Consider the following 14413-nt stretch of genomic DNA (forward strand, 5'->3'; position numbering starts at 1 on the left):
TGTGAATACTAATAACAGATCAATTATGTATTTCTAGAAACAGTAAATTATCAACATCATTCCAGTAAGACTGCTGACTGCACTAACCCTTTGAAAGTGACCCCAAGAAAGAGATTAAAGTTCTCTAACTACAGAAAGAAGGAACTGAAAGTTAAACCTTTGCAAAAACTCTAATATAACATGGAAAACTTCTATAGATTATGTGCGGAGCCATTACACTTCTGACTCTCATCCCTTCAGCCCCAGGCCCTTGACTGAGGTATTGTCATAAATGGACTGTCTTCCTGTTTCCAAAAAAGATTCAATTTACAAATGTTTCCAGTTGTGCATGTATACTAAATATTGGTCTATATCTCAAGTATATTGATTGATATTTACTCTGTGGAGTAAAGCAAGATTAATCTGTTTACATTCTTTAAAAGAAAACCTGTTCATTAGGAGAAAACCATTTTCATCTACAATGGCAGCAAAATAACAGTATAGTAAAGGAGAGTCTGAGACCTCCTTTATGAATACAATCTCCATTAAGCACTGGGCTTTTTCCATTTGTTTTCTAGAGCAGTCTGAACTTGGAAATTTGTTTTTTGCCATACTAGTATATCACAAGAAAAATGTTTCCACTTCCTTCAAGGTAAAACCAACACCTCTAAAGAATGGCAGTTGTTGAAAGGAGCTTAGAGTTCTCCAGAGAGACAGAACCAATAGGATGTGTATATAAATATATATAGAGAGATTTACTGTAAGAAATTAGCTCATGTGATCATGGACATTGAAATCCACGAGCAGGCCAATAGGCTGGAGACCCAGTGAAGAGCTAATGTTACAGGCTGAGCCCAAAGACGGCCTGGAGGCAGAATTCCTTCTAGCTCAGGAAAAGTCTTTTCTCTCAAAGCCTTCCACTGATTGGATGAGGCCTATCCACATTACAGAAGGTAATGTTTTATTTAAAATCAACTGATAATGTTAAGTGTTAATCACATCTAACAAATAACTCCACAGCAACATCCAGACTGGTCTTTGACTGGACTGGACACCAAGTCTGGGTACCACAACCTAGCCAAGTTGACACATAAAACCATTATACTATGAGTCAAAACAACTTCAGAGTAGATTATTTATCGGCCTCTGTATCAAATAAAATGCAGGTCTTTATTCTGGGTTTGTTTTGTTTTAGTTTTAGTCTGAAACTACCAATAACTGATAATTTTTTGATCTCTGGCACAGGCTCACTGGGCATGGCTCAGTAGAGTACTTAGGCTTTCACACAGTTGCAGTGCTGCTGCCATCTTCACTTGGAGGCTTGGTCAGGAAACACTTCTTTCTATAAAGCTGATCTCTTTATAGGACTTAGCACAAAGTGGTGCCTTTTGCTTAAGAAATACTCGATTTAGGAAGTGACAGCAGAACTCAAGCTGTCTATAGCCAGACTGAATTTTTCCCTCCCCTTAGCAGTAAACCAACAGTATAAAGTTTTCATTTAACTGCCCAAAGGAAACGTCTTTTCGTCCCATTGGGTCTACTCTGTAATAAGCAGGCTGCATTTCTAATTACTTCTACATAGGGAGTTCACACCTTCAGTGTATTAATCCCAAGCATACTTTTTCAGCATATTCTAACTATAAAAAGCAAAAACATCTTCCTTCTATAAACAGTCCTTGAAATACTTCATACACATGAATTGAAATAAAAATGTATTTAGAATTAATGCTAAGCACAAAGAAGTACTTTTAGATTTGTTCAAATTGAGCATGTGAAAAGAGGAATTGCCAGCTTTGGAATAACTCTTCATTTTCTTTACCTCTCTGAGAGGAGGGGAGCCTCAAAACAGGGAAGTCACAGGTAAAGAAGGAATTTTCCCATTATACTGAAAGATGTGCTATGTGGTACATAAAAAATTGTTTCTGCAATTGGTTCCTGAACAATTAACTGGATTTTCAGAATTAATCTCTCTGTTTCTGAAGCTGCATCACCGCCTGCTGAACTGATGGGTTTTTGATGAAATGTATGTGCGCGCTCATTTCTTTGGTCCAGATGAACGGTCAAGGGAGGGTTTTCAGCAAAATGTTAGACAAACAGCTCAAAGGGAACTTGTAAAGGGATGATTTATAGTACTGACAGGAAGTGGTAAAGGAATGCTTAATGCCAATTTTATCTCACGTGAACAAGAAACATTATCAGTTTATACATTCTAGCAGCCTTTTTGGAATTCTTTTTTGAATTCTCACCTGGATTAAAGTTTTGATGCAAGATATTTTTACTTTTTTATTTACAATTTCTATCCTTCCTTTAAAGGTACAAGTTTTAAAACAAAAGAAACCCTAGAACTTTACATTTCATTTTGACAACAAAGATTTGTCCTAGAGACAGCTATTAGAATCTTGCATTTATCAAATGAGAAAATATTTAAAATTCAAAGTGAAGGAAAGATAAAATTCAAATAGAAATTTATCATCTATTAAAATTTCAGTAAGATCTACATTATCTAAAGCCATTCTATAATTTTATTCATATATTTTGTGGAGTTCATGTATCTTTTTCTTACAGCAAACATAACACTGTAGGCCACAAGAAGCTGCAGTACTATTGTTTAATTAGCAGCAAATTAATATTTTATATCTGGGTAACTGGACAATAAATAGCCTGCTTCTTTGGATGTGGATTTTTAAAATGTGGTATCACTGCAGCTTAATAATGTGATTGCTATATTACAGAGCTTATACACACACAAAAAATACGATCTTTGTCTATATTTTATACAAATACAACAGTAGTTTGTGAATACATTTTAAGTACACGATATACATGATAAGCCACTTGATTTCCCAATATCACAGAATAGCGATTTTAAATGCAATAAAAATATACAAAATTCAGCCTGGAATGCAGATTTTTTTCTTTTCTATTTTGACTCAAAACTTTATCATTAGAACATATTTAGAGTACTAGTCCAAACACTTTTTCATCAGCTAAAAATACAATTTCAGCAGTCCAGCTTATGTTCAGGCATGATGCAATCCATTTCCTAATGGATTCCCAGTTTTTGTTAAATTCAAAGGCCTGTTAGTAACATACAGCATGTTCTTCACTCCACACCATATTATTAAGCCCACTTTTCATTTTGAGTCACCTTGTGGATAAAAGCTGGGTTTGTTCTGGTAACATTTGCATGTCCAAGATTTCCTTTTGCAAGTGCACATGAATACATTGTGGTGGGTGGTGTAAAAGTTTGTTAATGACAAATTAAGTCACAGTATAAAAATATATTGTACACCTTTACACCTAATGTAGTCCTTTATTTCCTATGGATAAAAAAATATGACTGAATGAGACAGAGAAGTTTGTAGCACCATGAAGAGTTGTATCCCAAGTTACATTAGCAGCATGATCCAAAATAATATTGAGGGAGTGTTTCTGAGAAGATAAACATTCATTCTGGTTCTTCTGTACCACTGAAGCTTATACAATGTGTTTCATACATTAGCAATAGTTCTGTCATTTCTAGAGCTAGAGAACTTACCAAAAGACACTGCCTTCCGTCCTCCGAGGGCTGAGAATGTTGTAGAAGGGCCTAGGGGTGATGTAAGCATGCCTTTGCCAGTGTTGATGGTATTTTGTTTTATGTGATCAAAAAGGAGCTCAGGATGAGTTTTTAGCATGAAACTACGCAACACAACTTATGTGGATCTATGGAACCACAACAGATGATCTGTGTTGCAGACGTCGTTACTGACACAGAGTGAGAAAAATAAGACAAAGCCAACCTAGGCACTCATTTGTCAGAGATAACAGTCTGCCATTGCTAATGAGGAATATTCGACATTTAGAAGATCTCCTCCAATGTCAGATGGATCTCAGTAGGCTAGAAGCAACTTGGGTGAACTGGTATTTTTTAATTTACGTACTGGGAAGACAGTGTGTTTTGAGACACGTAAACCTTGTAAAAAAATAAACCATTGTAAAACCTTATGAAAAGACACACACTGATCCTGTGCAATATAGCAAATTGATAAGAAAACACTGTAAAAATGTACCTGTTTAAAATACCATCTACCATTTCTGAACACAAAGCATTATATATCAAAGGTCTACATATATATCATCTAATGGCACTTGAAACAAATTATAATAAGTCTTAAAATAAAAGGCATAACCTATAAGAAAGTTTCTGTAAAGGTTTAGATTCATTTTGAAAGTGCTATATCTTGTAATATGTGTAGTATAGAGGTTGACCAAGCTCTATTTTTTAAAAAAATATTGGCCTATATATGTATTGCTTACTAGATGAATGATCCTGAAAATATGTACTCTTTAACATTCATTATTAGCTTAATAAAGCAATCAGCTCTGGCTCATGTTTCAGTCAGTATATGGTTTTTAAAAACCGCTACTGTCCAAATTAACACAATATATCACTATATTCCACACATGACTAAGAATAATAAAGCACAAGCAACAAATAGGCAAAAATACACAGCTTGGAAGAAACACTAAATAGAATTTAAAAGTTGCACAAAGAGTGGTGCATGACCAGCCAGGACAACTGAAGTCTTGAAAAACTGAACTTGGTAATAGAATTTTAAAATGCAAATTTTAACAGTGACCAGTAACTATAAGGATATTTGCATATACCCATGGAAAATATTGCTTACAGTGAGTGCCACAATTCTTCCACACGCATGCTTCCATGTCTGGTGATCTAACTGGTACACACACATAGAAGTTCAAACTGAATGAGGTTCAAAATCTTGTCTGAGGTCCCGATTCTAATTTTTACTTAATGATAATCCTTTTTTTATTTTAATCAGCAAAGGCACTACTAGAAATTTCAAAGATGATGATTCTGGCCACTGAAGAATGAAAACAGCATTGGCAATAATTATTTTTAATCACATCCAGCTGACATAAAAACTAATGTCAATTTCCTTCTAGAAAAAATAAAAGCCAGTTCTGTGTTACACCCTTGTTAGAACATTGTGCAATCAAGATTAATGAATCTGCCTCATGTTTAATAAAAATTCTCTCAAAAAGGGCTTAGTGACCAGTACAATCAGTTTAAAAAACAAATTAGCTGAATTCCCTCTTACTTGGAAGTGTTATTTCATGTCTGTGGGGCAGCAACAGGCAAAGAGGTGTATGTATGAAAATTAAGACTCCACAATTTTAACACTGGTGCCCTGAAAGATGTGCCTCCATGTATCTGAATTCCATGCAGGGCAGAGAATTAGGCTAAAAAAAATATACATCTATGGCGCTATTCCCCATTTTCAAAATGTTTTATTTAATAAATCCTGGTACTCCCTTTAAAATTTTTTTTTAGCAGTGAAATACAGCCTGTGAAGGCCACTGTCTTGGTTCATTAATTTGACTTCTCCTTAAGCAAATTTTAGACAAAATAAAGTAGTGCTTCCACACTTGTATTTGTGATTTCTATTTAAAAATAGGTATTCTATTTGTGCTCTGTCACCAATTTTTTTTAAATGGTGATTTAAGCAATATTGAACACTAATCATTCAACTAATGATTTAAGTAAGCAATCTGTTTCATAGAAACTAAAGGAAGCAGTAATAAAGCAGAGCTAAAAGCCTACTTTCAGAGCAAATATTCTCCTAATCAAAAGCTTAGGAGCAATTTGAAAATTTTAAAAATGTATTTCCTTATTAACATATATAATTTTAATGCCTTTGGAACACACTTTCTTATAAAATGTAATTTTTAATAATAAAATTTAAATACATAAGTATAAAAACTACTGCTCCTAGGATTTAAAAAAATAGGAGCATGATAAAATATCAGGAGGCAAAGCTCCTCAAGAGAGCAACTCTGATTCTATGAAGTGCGATATATGTGTGTGTGTGTGTGTATACATATATATATATAATATATATAGTGAAACCCCCATTTACATTATTACAATTTACATTTCTTCACAAATTATACTACTCCCAAATATTTTTAAATAATGTATTATATTCAGTAATCTGCACTCATTTTTAGAAATACTTGGTAAACATTGCAATCTGCAGTGATAATTGGCCCTATAAAAGGGAAAAGAAGCTTTCATATAGGGCTAATGAGTGCTCAGAAATATATTTTTTTAAAGAGATATATACTCTTCTATAAACCTTCCCCCCTCATACCCTCCCCAACAGACGGGTCCCAAAATAAGGTGTTAACAAGTGCTTAATAGATATGTTTCTTATCTCAACCGGTATTTAGAAAAATATAATTTGACCTTTGAGATTATGGCGGTTGTCTAACATGAGGAAAGACCATAACCGTTTTATTCAGTGAACACAATACTCTTTGATTGTTACTTTCACATTAACTAAGATAGTACTTGTTCTGCTTTACTTTCCCCCCTCCACAAATTCAACTTATTTGCAACATTCCCATTTCCCACAGATGTGTAAAAGTGGGGTTTTACTGTATATATTTTCAGTTACTTAAGCCTTTGTGGTCATTCCTCACATAGTTTTCTAATGCAGTTAACTTTAAAGTCTCCATCTGAAAATAGCAAGGAAAGATGAATTAACACTGAGTAAGAAAGATACCATGGGGGCAGGACTGTTTTGTTTTCTGCTTTGGGCTCTTAAGGGAAAGAAAATTGTATCAAATTCAGCAAGAAGTGATGTGAGCGATATGCTTTTACTTTACTTCTAGAGTCTAGTTTTCAACCCTGACAACAGGGGACATGATCCCTAGACAAGATCCCAAGTTGAACTGTGTATTTCACATCTTTCTGCTTAGGCGTCTACCACACCAGGTAAGCTGAGACAGTCCCCTCTGGGATAAACACACCAAGCATCTGTGTTCCACAATGGCTCGCACTACATTCTGGACTAACAACCAAAATAAAATTGCTGGCTGCACTTGACCACCCTTTGGCCATGAAAGGTGGAAAAAGATTAAAGAGATCTATCTACTGACTCTGAAGACTCCAATGCCATACACAATTACTATTATTAAATGGAAACAGAGCAAGTTAAGAAGGTGGAAACGTGGCAAAATATCCTGCATATTAATTTGAGGCTATTAAGTAAAATGGAATGCCGTGTCACCATACTAGGAGTCTCTTTGCTGTAAATACTGGTGCTTTGTGTTTAGGTTTTGTTTTCCTTATATGTGCATAATAATGATGGCAGGTATTTGAGCCAGACAATAGCAAGTCTTCAAAATATACTGACCTGAAATTATGGTATAACTAACAGGCATGTGTTATCTCCCCAAATGGATTCTTAATTCATTTGAAACACTTCCTTATAAATCCACTTAAGAGGCTAGTAAAAATTTAAGAATTCTTGGGTTATTCATATATATTTTAGAAAACTTATATTCTACTGCAAATTTTTTAATGAGCCAAATGTCAAAAGGTACAGCCATTGTTGTGGGACAAAAATGAAAAATTTAAGATCTAAAGGTAATCTGAACATGGGTTTTGTAAGACTTTACTAACAATAATGGTTTTCCTATACAAAAAAAAAAATCTTAAAATTTGACAATTGGCAGTGAATCAGGACAAAATACCCAGGTAAACATAACAGGTTCCAAAGTTCACTTAAAAAGCTAGTCTCTATTTTATACTGGCTTAATGGAAACTGGTACTATACAAAAGCAGAAGTTTTTATACTGTCTTAAAGCGGGCACTAAAATAAAAATGGTCATCTAAGGCAGGGCTACACATACATTTTTGTAATAAATCCACGTCTCAAACCCTACTGGAAAGCTTGATGGAAACGTGGAAGGGTGGTGCTTGTGCTCAGACTACTGGTGAAAGCTGCTGACAGTGAGTGCAGGGACCCCAGCCCGATAGTGTTCGCAGGATCCTGAAGATCCTGGGTCTGTGGGGGTAGCTGAGACATAGAAGAATGTGCTTCATCTTGGGAATAGCTCATTCCAAGGCTCCCTACTGATATAGGATTATAGGGGGGACCATTTAATGGTATGAAATTAAACAACTGAGAAAAATCCAATGCTGGTGTGTTTAGGGGGTCACTGATAGAAATGGAGCTTTTTGACAGGGAGAGGTCCCCTGCACCATCATCAAGGGACCCAATCTGAGGATCCAACCCTAGTTTAGATGACGATGCTTGAGAATCCTGGGATGAAGAGGGCATGCCACCTTGTAGCTCCATTAGATAACTCTCAATTTCCCCCTTTAGTGGCTGTTCTTTTTCAGGAATAGAAATTGCATATGAGGTAGAACTGAATGGGTATTTGAAAGAAAGGTGGTGAGAAGGATGAACGGCATCCATATCTATTGGGCATGTCATTCCCAAAGGTAAAGTTGTGATCATTTGGTGGGCAGATCCCGAGCTCTGCATGGACTGAAATGGAGTGTTATAGAGGTTTAACTGCAGAGTGTTTGTGAATGGCTTTGATAACAGTTCACTGGAAGGTAAGGACATCACCGGAAGGAGCTCATCTTTTATAGGCACAGACACATTGCAGGTGAATGGATCCAGAAAGTCCACCGGTTCTGTTTTGACCTTCAGCAGTTCTTGATTGTGACTCTTCTTCATGTGTCGGGTCAAGTGATCCTTTCGCCCAAATCTCTGTGCACAATACTGACAGAGGAAGTCCTTTCTTCCAGTGTGCACCACCATATGTCTCCGGACGTCTTTCCGGGTGTAGAACCGGCGATCACAATGCTCGCACTGGTGCTTCTTTTCTTTAACCCCACCAGACGACTTGCCTGCATGAGATTTAAGGTGCTCCAGAAGCACTCCTGTGCTTTCGAAAGTCTGCAAACAGACTTTGCAGGTGAGGTCGCCACTTGTTGCAGCATGCAAGGCCAAGTGACGCTTGAACCCAAGCTTGGTGTTGTAGTTCTTGCCACATTCTTCACACTTAAATGTCTCTTTGTTAGGGTCATGTGTATGCAGGTGATTCTTCAAATGATCTTTCCGGTGAAACATTTTCTCACAATAATTACACTTGTGGGTTTTCTCAGGAGAGTGAGTAGCCATGTGCCTTCAAACACAGACATATTCTGTAAGTACCATGACAAAGATGGTGTGCATTCACTTTTCAAATGGAAGCTAAACTACTATGCTAAAACAGGCTTTCCCTAATAATGGACACTTTTTAACTTAACATATACTACAAGGAATAGTTAATACACCTAAATACTGCAGAACTTGAGCCATTTAAGTTGCCACTTTAGTTTTCGCTGGTTTTTAGCTATTATTACAAAAGCAAATGAGCAAGACTGAATACTCACGTAAATGTCCTACTTTCTTGTAATTTCTTTGCACAAATGGAAATTCTACTCTCATTAAGCATTTCATTTAATAAAGTCCAAAGACACTAATGCATAAAAGTATGTGATTTAAAATACTAAAACTAGCCAATGTCTAATCTACTTAACATTTCCTCTCTGCAAATCAGCTAAAGAATGTGTATACAAATATAAACGTTTACAATGGCTTCAAATGGCCAACATAATAGAAAATATAATCTGAAAGACAAATAGAGTTTAATACCTTTGTAATTTGTACTTAGAAACAAAGGCCTTGGTGCAGTCTTGTTGTATGCACTTGTAGGGCCTCTCTCCTGTGTGAGAGTAGGAGTGAACCTTTAATTTCTCAACACTGTTAAAGGCCTTGTCACACAGTTGGCAAGGAAAGTTTTTTCTTGGTTTGGTTTCACCACGCTTACGTTTCCCTGAAGGGACTTTCTGGGTATCTCTTACTTCTGACAAATCACCAGGAATGACAGTGGCCATCGCAGCCTAAACCAGGCCTTCTTGTTGGACACTTGGGAACTGCCCAACTCCACTAAATGATTTAGCTTTAGGTGGCTTCTCAAGTTTCATGTGGTCGTAAAAGAAAGCAAAAAGGGACTGGAAAAAAAAATAAGAAACAACTAGTTTGTAACTAAATTTAATTTTTAAAAGTTTTATTTGCTATGTGATGCTTTTGAATTAAAAAAGAAACCATAAAATGGGTTCAGCTGGTCTATTGTAATATCTGTAGGTTTCTTTATATTTGTCAAAATACGTATTAATGCATTGCTCAGAATGAACAGTTCGTACATCTGAAATTCCACCTGACATGCTGTACTTAGGGGAAAGCACTTGTGATTTGGAAACTCTCAGCAAGCATTAAAACATGATGCTAAAAAGTGGCATAATTAAGCTTCAATTTTGGGAAGAGACTAGAGAACACAGGTACGGCTAAAAACATAAAAATGTTTCTGCAAATATTTTAATGTCTAAAAACCATTTTAATTTATGCAAGTTGGCTTCAGTCACACTTTGTATTCTAGGAAAATAGAGGTAAGCAACTGAAAACTCTTTTAGGCACCCTGTGAACCACCAGTTCATGGAATAAGTACTTACTTAATGCACAGACACTGGAGGCCTGAAAGAGTTGAATGTACCACCCAAAGAGAAAATTTGCTCTTTATACCAGTGTCATCACACACAGAGGGAGTTCTGAGACAAGAGTAGAAACGATTCATCTGGCAACAAATATACTACATTCTTGAAATGGTAAAACCTTCTTATGTTATGTTAGGTGGGGATCGTGACTCCTTGTCATCTGGGAGGAAGGATTTGGTTGAAGTAATTTGCCTCACCACCTTTCACATAATAGAAAATATTCTGTTCTTTGGGCACACTGGGATTAGGGCATGAGCCAGTCATCAGGCCTCCCAAGAGCTGAGCACATCAATCTTTTATACCTCCATGAAGCACACCACTGGGACTTTCGGCTTAGAGTACAACACCTGTGCAAAGGACACATTGATATAGAGATGTTTCAGATTGTAAAAGGTATGTCAGAGATTCAATATGCTATCAGTGCTGTGAGAGAGAATATACATATTTCATGGCAAAGAGTATGTCTACTTAAACAAAAAGTTTTAAATTAATTGAAATCTTTGAAATTCGTGTACAAGAGATAGTAAATATTAACTCTGTTTCTCAGAGTAAGAAATCAGCTCCCCAAAGATCCAGTTGATATGAGTTACATGATTCCTCAAGGTTCATGAATGCTGGTCTGGCAATGTACTTTCAGAGACACAAATAATAATGACTGAAACCTCTTTCAGAAAGATCTAACTTTTAAATTGAAAACTGAATGTGACTAAATGACTATTACCAACTACTAGATGATTGGATTTCTCACTTTATTATGTACTCAGAAAAAACTCCAAAACCAATTTCTGCATATCGTTTGCATTTTGGCACCAGACAGACACTTACTTGCCTTCACAAGATAGAAGTAGATACCGACTTTCGCAGATTCCAGTTATACTTTAGCAGGGGCTTTAACTTCTACTTTTGTAAAATTAAACGTGTATTACAATAGATCCTATTGTACTTTAATGTAGAGGGTATCACTAAACAGACAAAATAAGCAACTATCAACTCATTTGATTAAAAGGTAAACATTTTAAGGGTAAGGCAATCAGATTTTGGTTCATGTATCTTTTCTTCACGAGCAGGTAGATGCAGTAGGCCTTCCTTCATGTTGTTCACATTGTCTAAGTCTCCTTTGCAGTTGGACAATGAGAGTAACACAATTAATTCCAAGTGACATTACTAATGCTAAGAAAAGATGTTCCCTCTGGTTTTAGATTTTCTGAATCTCAAGGACTTGTTCTTTTCCTATTATATTCTCATTCAAGAGACAGCTTCTCCACCTTTCTCAGAAACAGCTAAACAGCTATTCTGCTGTAACCAGTAATGACACTGTAAATTGGTATAAAGCATTCTGCCAAGGCAGGAAAAAAGTAATTTTGACTATTCAATTTCCTAACATGATGCTTTCATGAAGCTATTTAGAACATTGGGGAACAAGCTGATAAATTTTTCAACTGTAAAATCAATATGGAATGCAAAGTACTTAAATCCCTGTATGAAATATCTGAAAATATTTCAAAGACTGGTCATATTTGTAATTATTGTGCTGTGAGATCCAACCATAATGGGCAGAAAATTCCAGTTGAGAAAAATGAAAACATCTAACTTATTGAAAAAAATGTATTAAGAGTGCACCATGAAACAATACACAAATGTTTAATTATATGAAAATTGTTAATACTCAATATGGAGTAACAAATGAATTCTGTTATCTTTGGATGTACATACTGAGCAATGAAGAATTGCATATTTCAAATATTACACTTTTCTAAGACCAGCTGAAATTTTTTCATGGCTGATAATATTTTTTTATCTCAATATATAACAAAACTCAAATTAGTTATAGGTGCATTTAAAACTACAGGATAAATATAAGGTTGTGAGCTCAACATCAAACAAAGTCTACATTCATAATACACATATCAATCAAATACTTTAAAGATACATGCAGAGAACTATAGGGATTTTTGTTCAATGCATACCTGAAGACAGATGGAAAAAGCCTCAGACCTTGATTTTAGCCAGTCCCATTGACTCTTCGTAGAAGAGAGCAGAATCCAGTCTTTCCCATTTTGACCAATCTATGAAATAAAAAATACGAATGGACTACACTCTAAATGGAAACAGTATATAAATGATGAAAAATAAAGGATAAAAGAATTGCAATTTCATGGCACATGCTTCCATTGCATACTCTGCTGATGAGACATGCATTAATTTTCACCAATTGCAAAGTTTTATTAGTTCTAAGCACATTTACATGGGCAAATAAATGCAGAAACAAAAAGTAAAACAGTATTACCTATATAAATGGCATTTTGTGATGCTGAATGACTCCCCACTTTTTTCCCAAATTCAATTTAAGTTTTAAAAATCTAGCTTGCCTACTGAGAGAAGTGGATATTAGGTACTATTTGTAAAACAAATTGATCAAAATTTCATGAAGCTTATACGTTTTGGAAGAGACAAACTTAGTTAGCTTTTGGAGAAAATGCGTTGGAACCTCACCAAAGAATAGCAGACTCCTGATGAAAGTAATCACATGCCCCCATGGCACACACCTGTGTGACTTGGGCTTCTCTGAGCTACACTTTTGTTAACTGCCACACCTGCCAATTTATTTCTCAGAATGCTGCAAGGATTGCTGAAATGTGGCAATAAGTCTGTGCTCTTTAGATTTCAAAAGCATGCAAGAGAAGTTAAATATAGGTTTGCTACAGGAGAAGAGGGTATCAGGAAGAAAGCATCATTTGGTTTTAGGAGATCATTGTTGAAAAATCATAAAAAATCTCAAAAATGCCTATTAGTAGCAGGATCTTCAGTGGACTAAGGACATAGAAAAAATATCTGTTAATAATTCTTGACTTACAGGTAAATATCAAAAGAATAATGGTTGAAAGGCAGAAAAAAACTAGAATTATCACACTGTACAGGGCACAGAGAGATTAGTAAATTCTGAATATTTTGAAGATGAACAATCAGAAATCATGATTGCAAGAACTTGAGAGGAATAATATAAATCAAATAGTTAAAATACAATAACGAAAGGATTCACCAATGAGAGGTTAAATGGAAATAATTTTACTTAATTTTAGACACAAATCTAATTTCCCTGAAATCAAATTTTCACCTACTTTAAGAATTTAAGGATATATACATAAAATATTTAATAGAGGACATTCAAGCATCGTTACAAAAATACTAAGGGTATATTTGAAAGCAGCATTATTCTCATAGTTTAAAAGGCAAGAAAAATAAAAATTTAGACTAATAAAAGATACTTTAAAAGTTAAAGCAAAAGCTCCATTCTTTTGTAAAGCACAGGACATGCATAAATGGAAGAACTGAATTCTGCACATCAAAATTGCAAAATTATAAAATTAACTTTGTAAATACTTACTTGCCCAGGGCACATACTGAGGTTTTGGTAGGGTAATTAAGAATATGAAAGCCTGTTTTGTGTATTATGTTACTTTAATAATATAAATACCTTACAAGTGTAGGGTGTTTTCATCTCTATTGCCTCCCTGGAACTCAATGGACCTGAGAGGTGGACACACTTAACATCAGCCCCATTTTAAGGTGAGAGGCCTATAGAAGCTGGACACCTTGATTGCATTTGTGGTCAGGATGGGGCTTATGCCCTAAAACTCTTATCTCAGTCTTATTCTACTGCATTCTAGAAGGGCAGGTTGGCAAACCACCTTGTAAATGGATAAATTCTACCATTACACTTAATGACAAGAAGAAGGGATAGTGTCTATTTTCTCTATTTGGGCTGCTGACACGATCTCCAGAGGAAATAAAGTTAAGACCTAAAAAGCTTCTTTTAATAAAGACAGTTTGCAAGTAAACTTTTAAAATATTTTCTCATTTTTCCTATCAATATTTTACTGAATCTCAAATACATTTATAAAAATGTTTATTTATGGTTACTGTTCAATGGCATTTATAATAAAAATCCTTTAGAGTCAAAGTATTTCAACACAGTTTAAAATTACGCATCTTGATTTGAAATATTACAATAGCCTACAAACCACCCATTAC

The 14413-nt window shown here is 35.2% G+C and overlaps 1 protein-coding gene across 4 annotated transcripts in view; it reads right to left on the reverse strand.

Moving 5' to 3' along the window:
• Positions 1-2237: 2237 nt before the first annotated feature.
• PLAG1 (PLAG1 zinc finger) overlaps positions 2238-14413 on the reverse strand; it is a 67890-nt gene continuing 55714 nt past the window's right edge. For 2 of the 4 annotated variants that reach the window (XM_057498063.1, XM_036878940.2), the window contains exons 2-4: positions 12349-12447; positions 9483-9841; positions 2238-8970 (exon numbers count right to left, since the gene is read on the reverse strand). In XM_057498063.1, the coding sequence (XP_057354046.1) occupies positions 7713-8970; positions 9483-9724 (1500 nt within the window). In that variant the 5' untranslated portion in view covers positions 9725-9841; positions 12349-12447 and the 3' untranslated portion in view covers positions 2238-7712. The remainder of the gene's footprint in view (positions 8971-9482; positions 9842-12348; positions 12448-14413) is intronic. The other 2 variants (XM_057498064.1, XM_036878942.2) reach the window with 1 other exon arrangement.

Source organism: Manis pentadactyla, chromosome 3 (assembly GCF_030020395.1).
Source record: "Manis pentadactyla isolate mManPen7 chromosome 3, mManPen7.hap1, whole genome shotgun sequence".
Taxonomy (NCBI): domain Eukaryota; kingdom Metazoa; phylum Chordata; class Mammalia; order Pholidota; family Manidae; genus Manis; species Manis pentadactyla.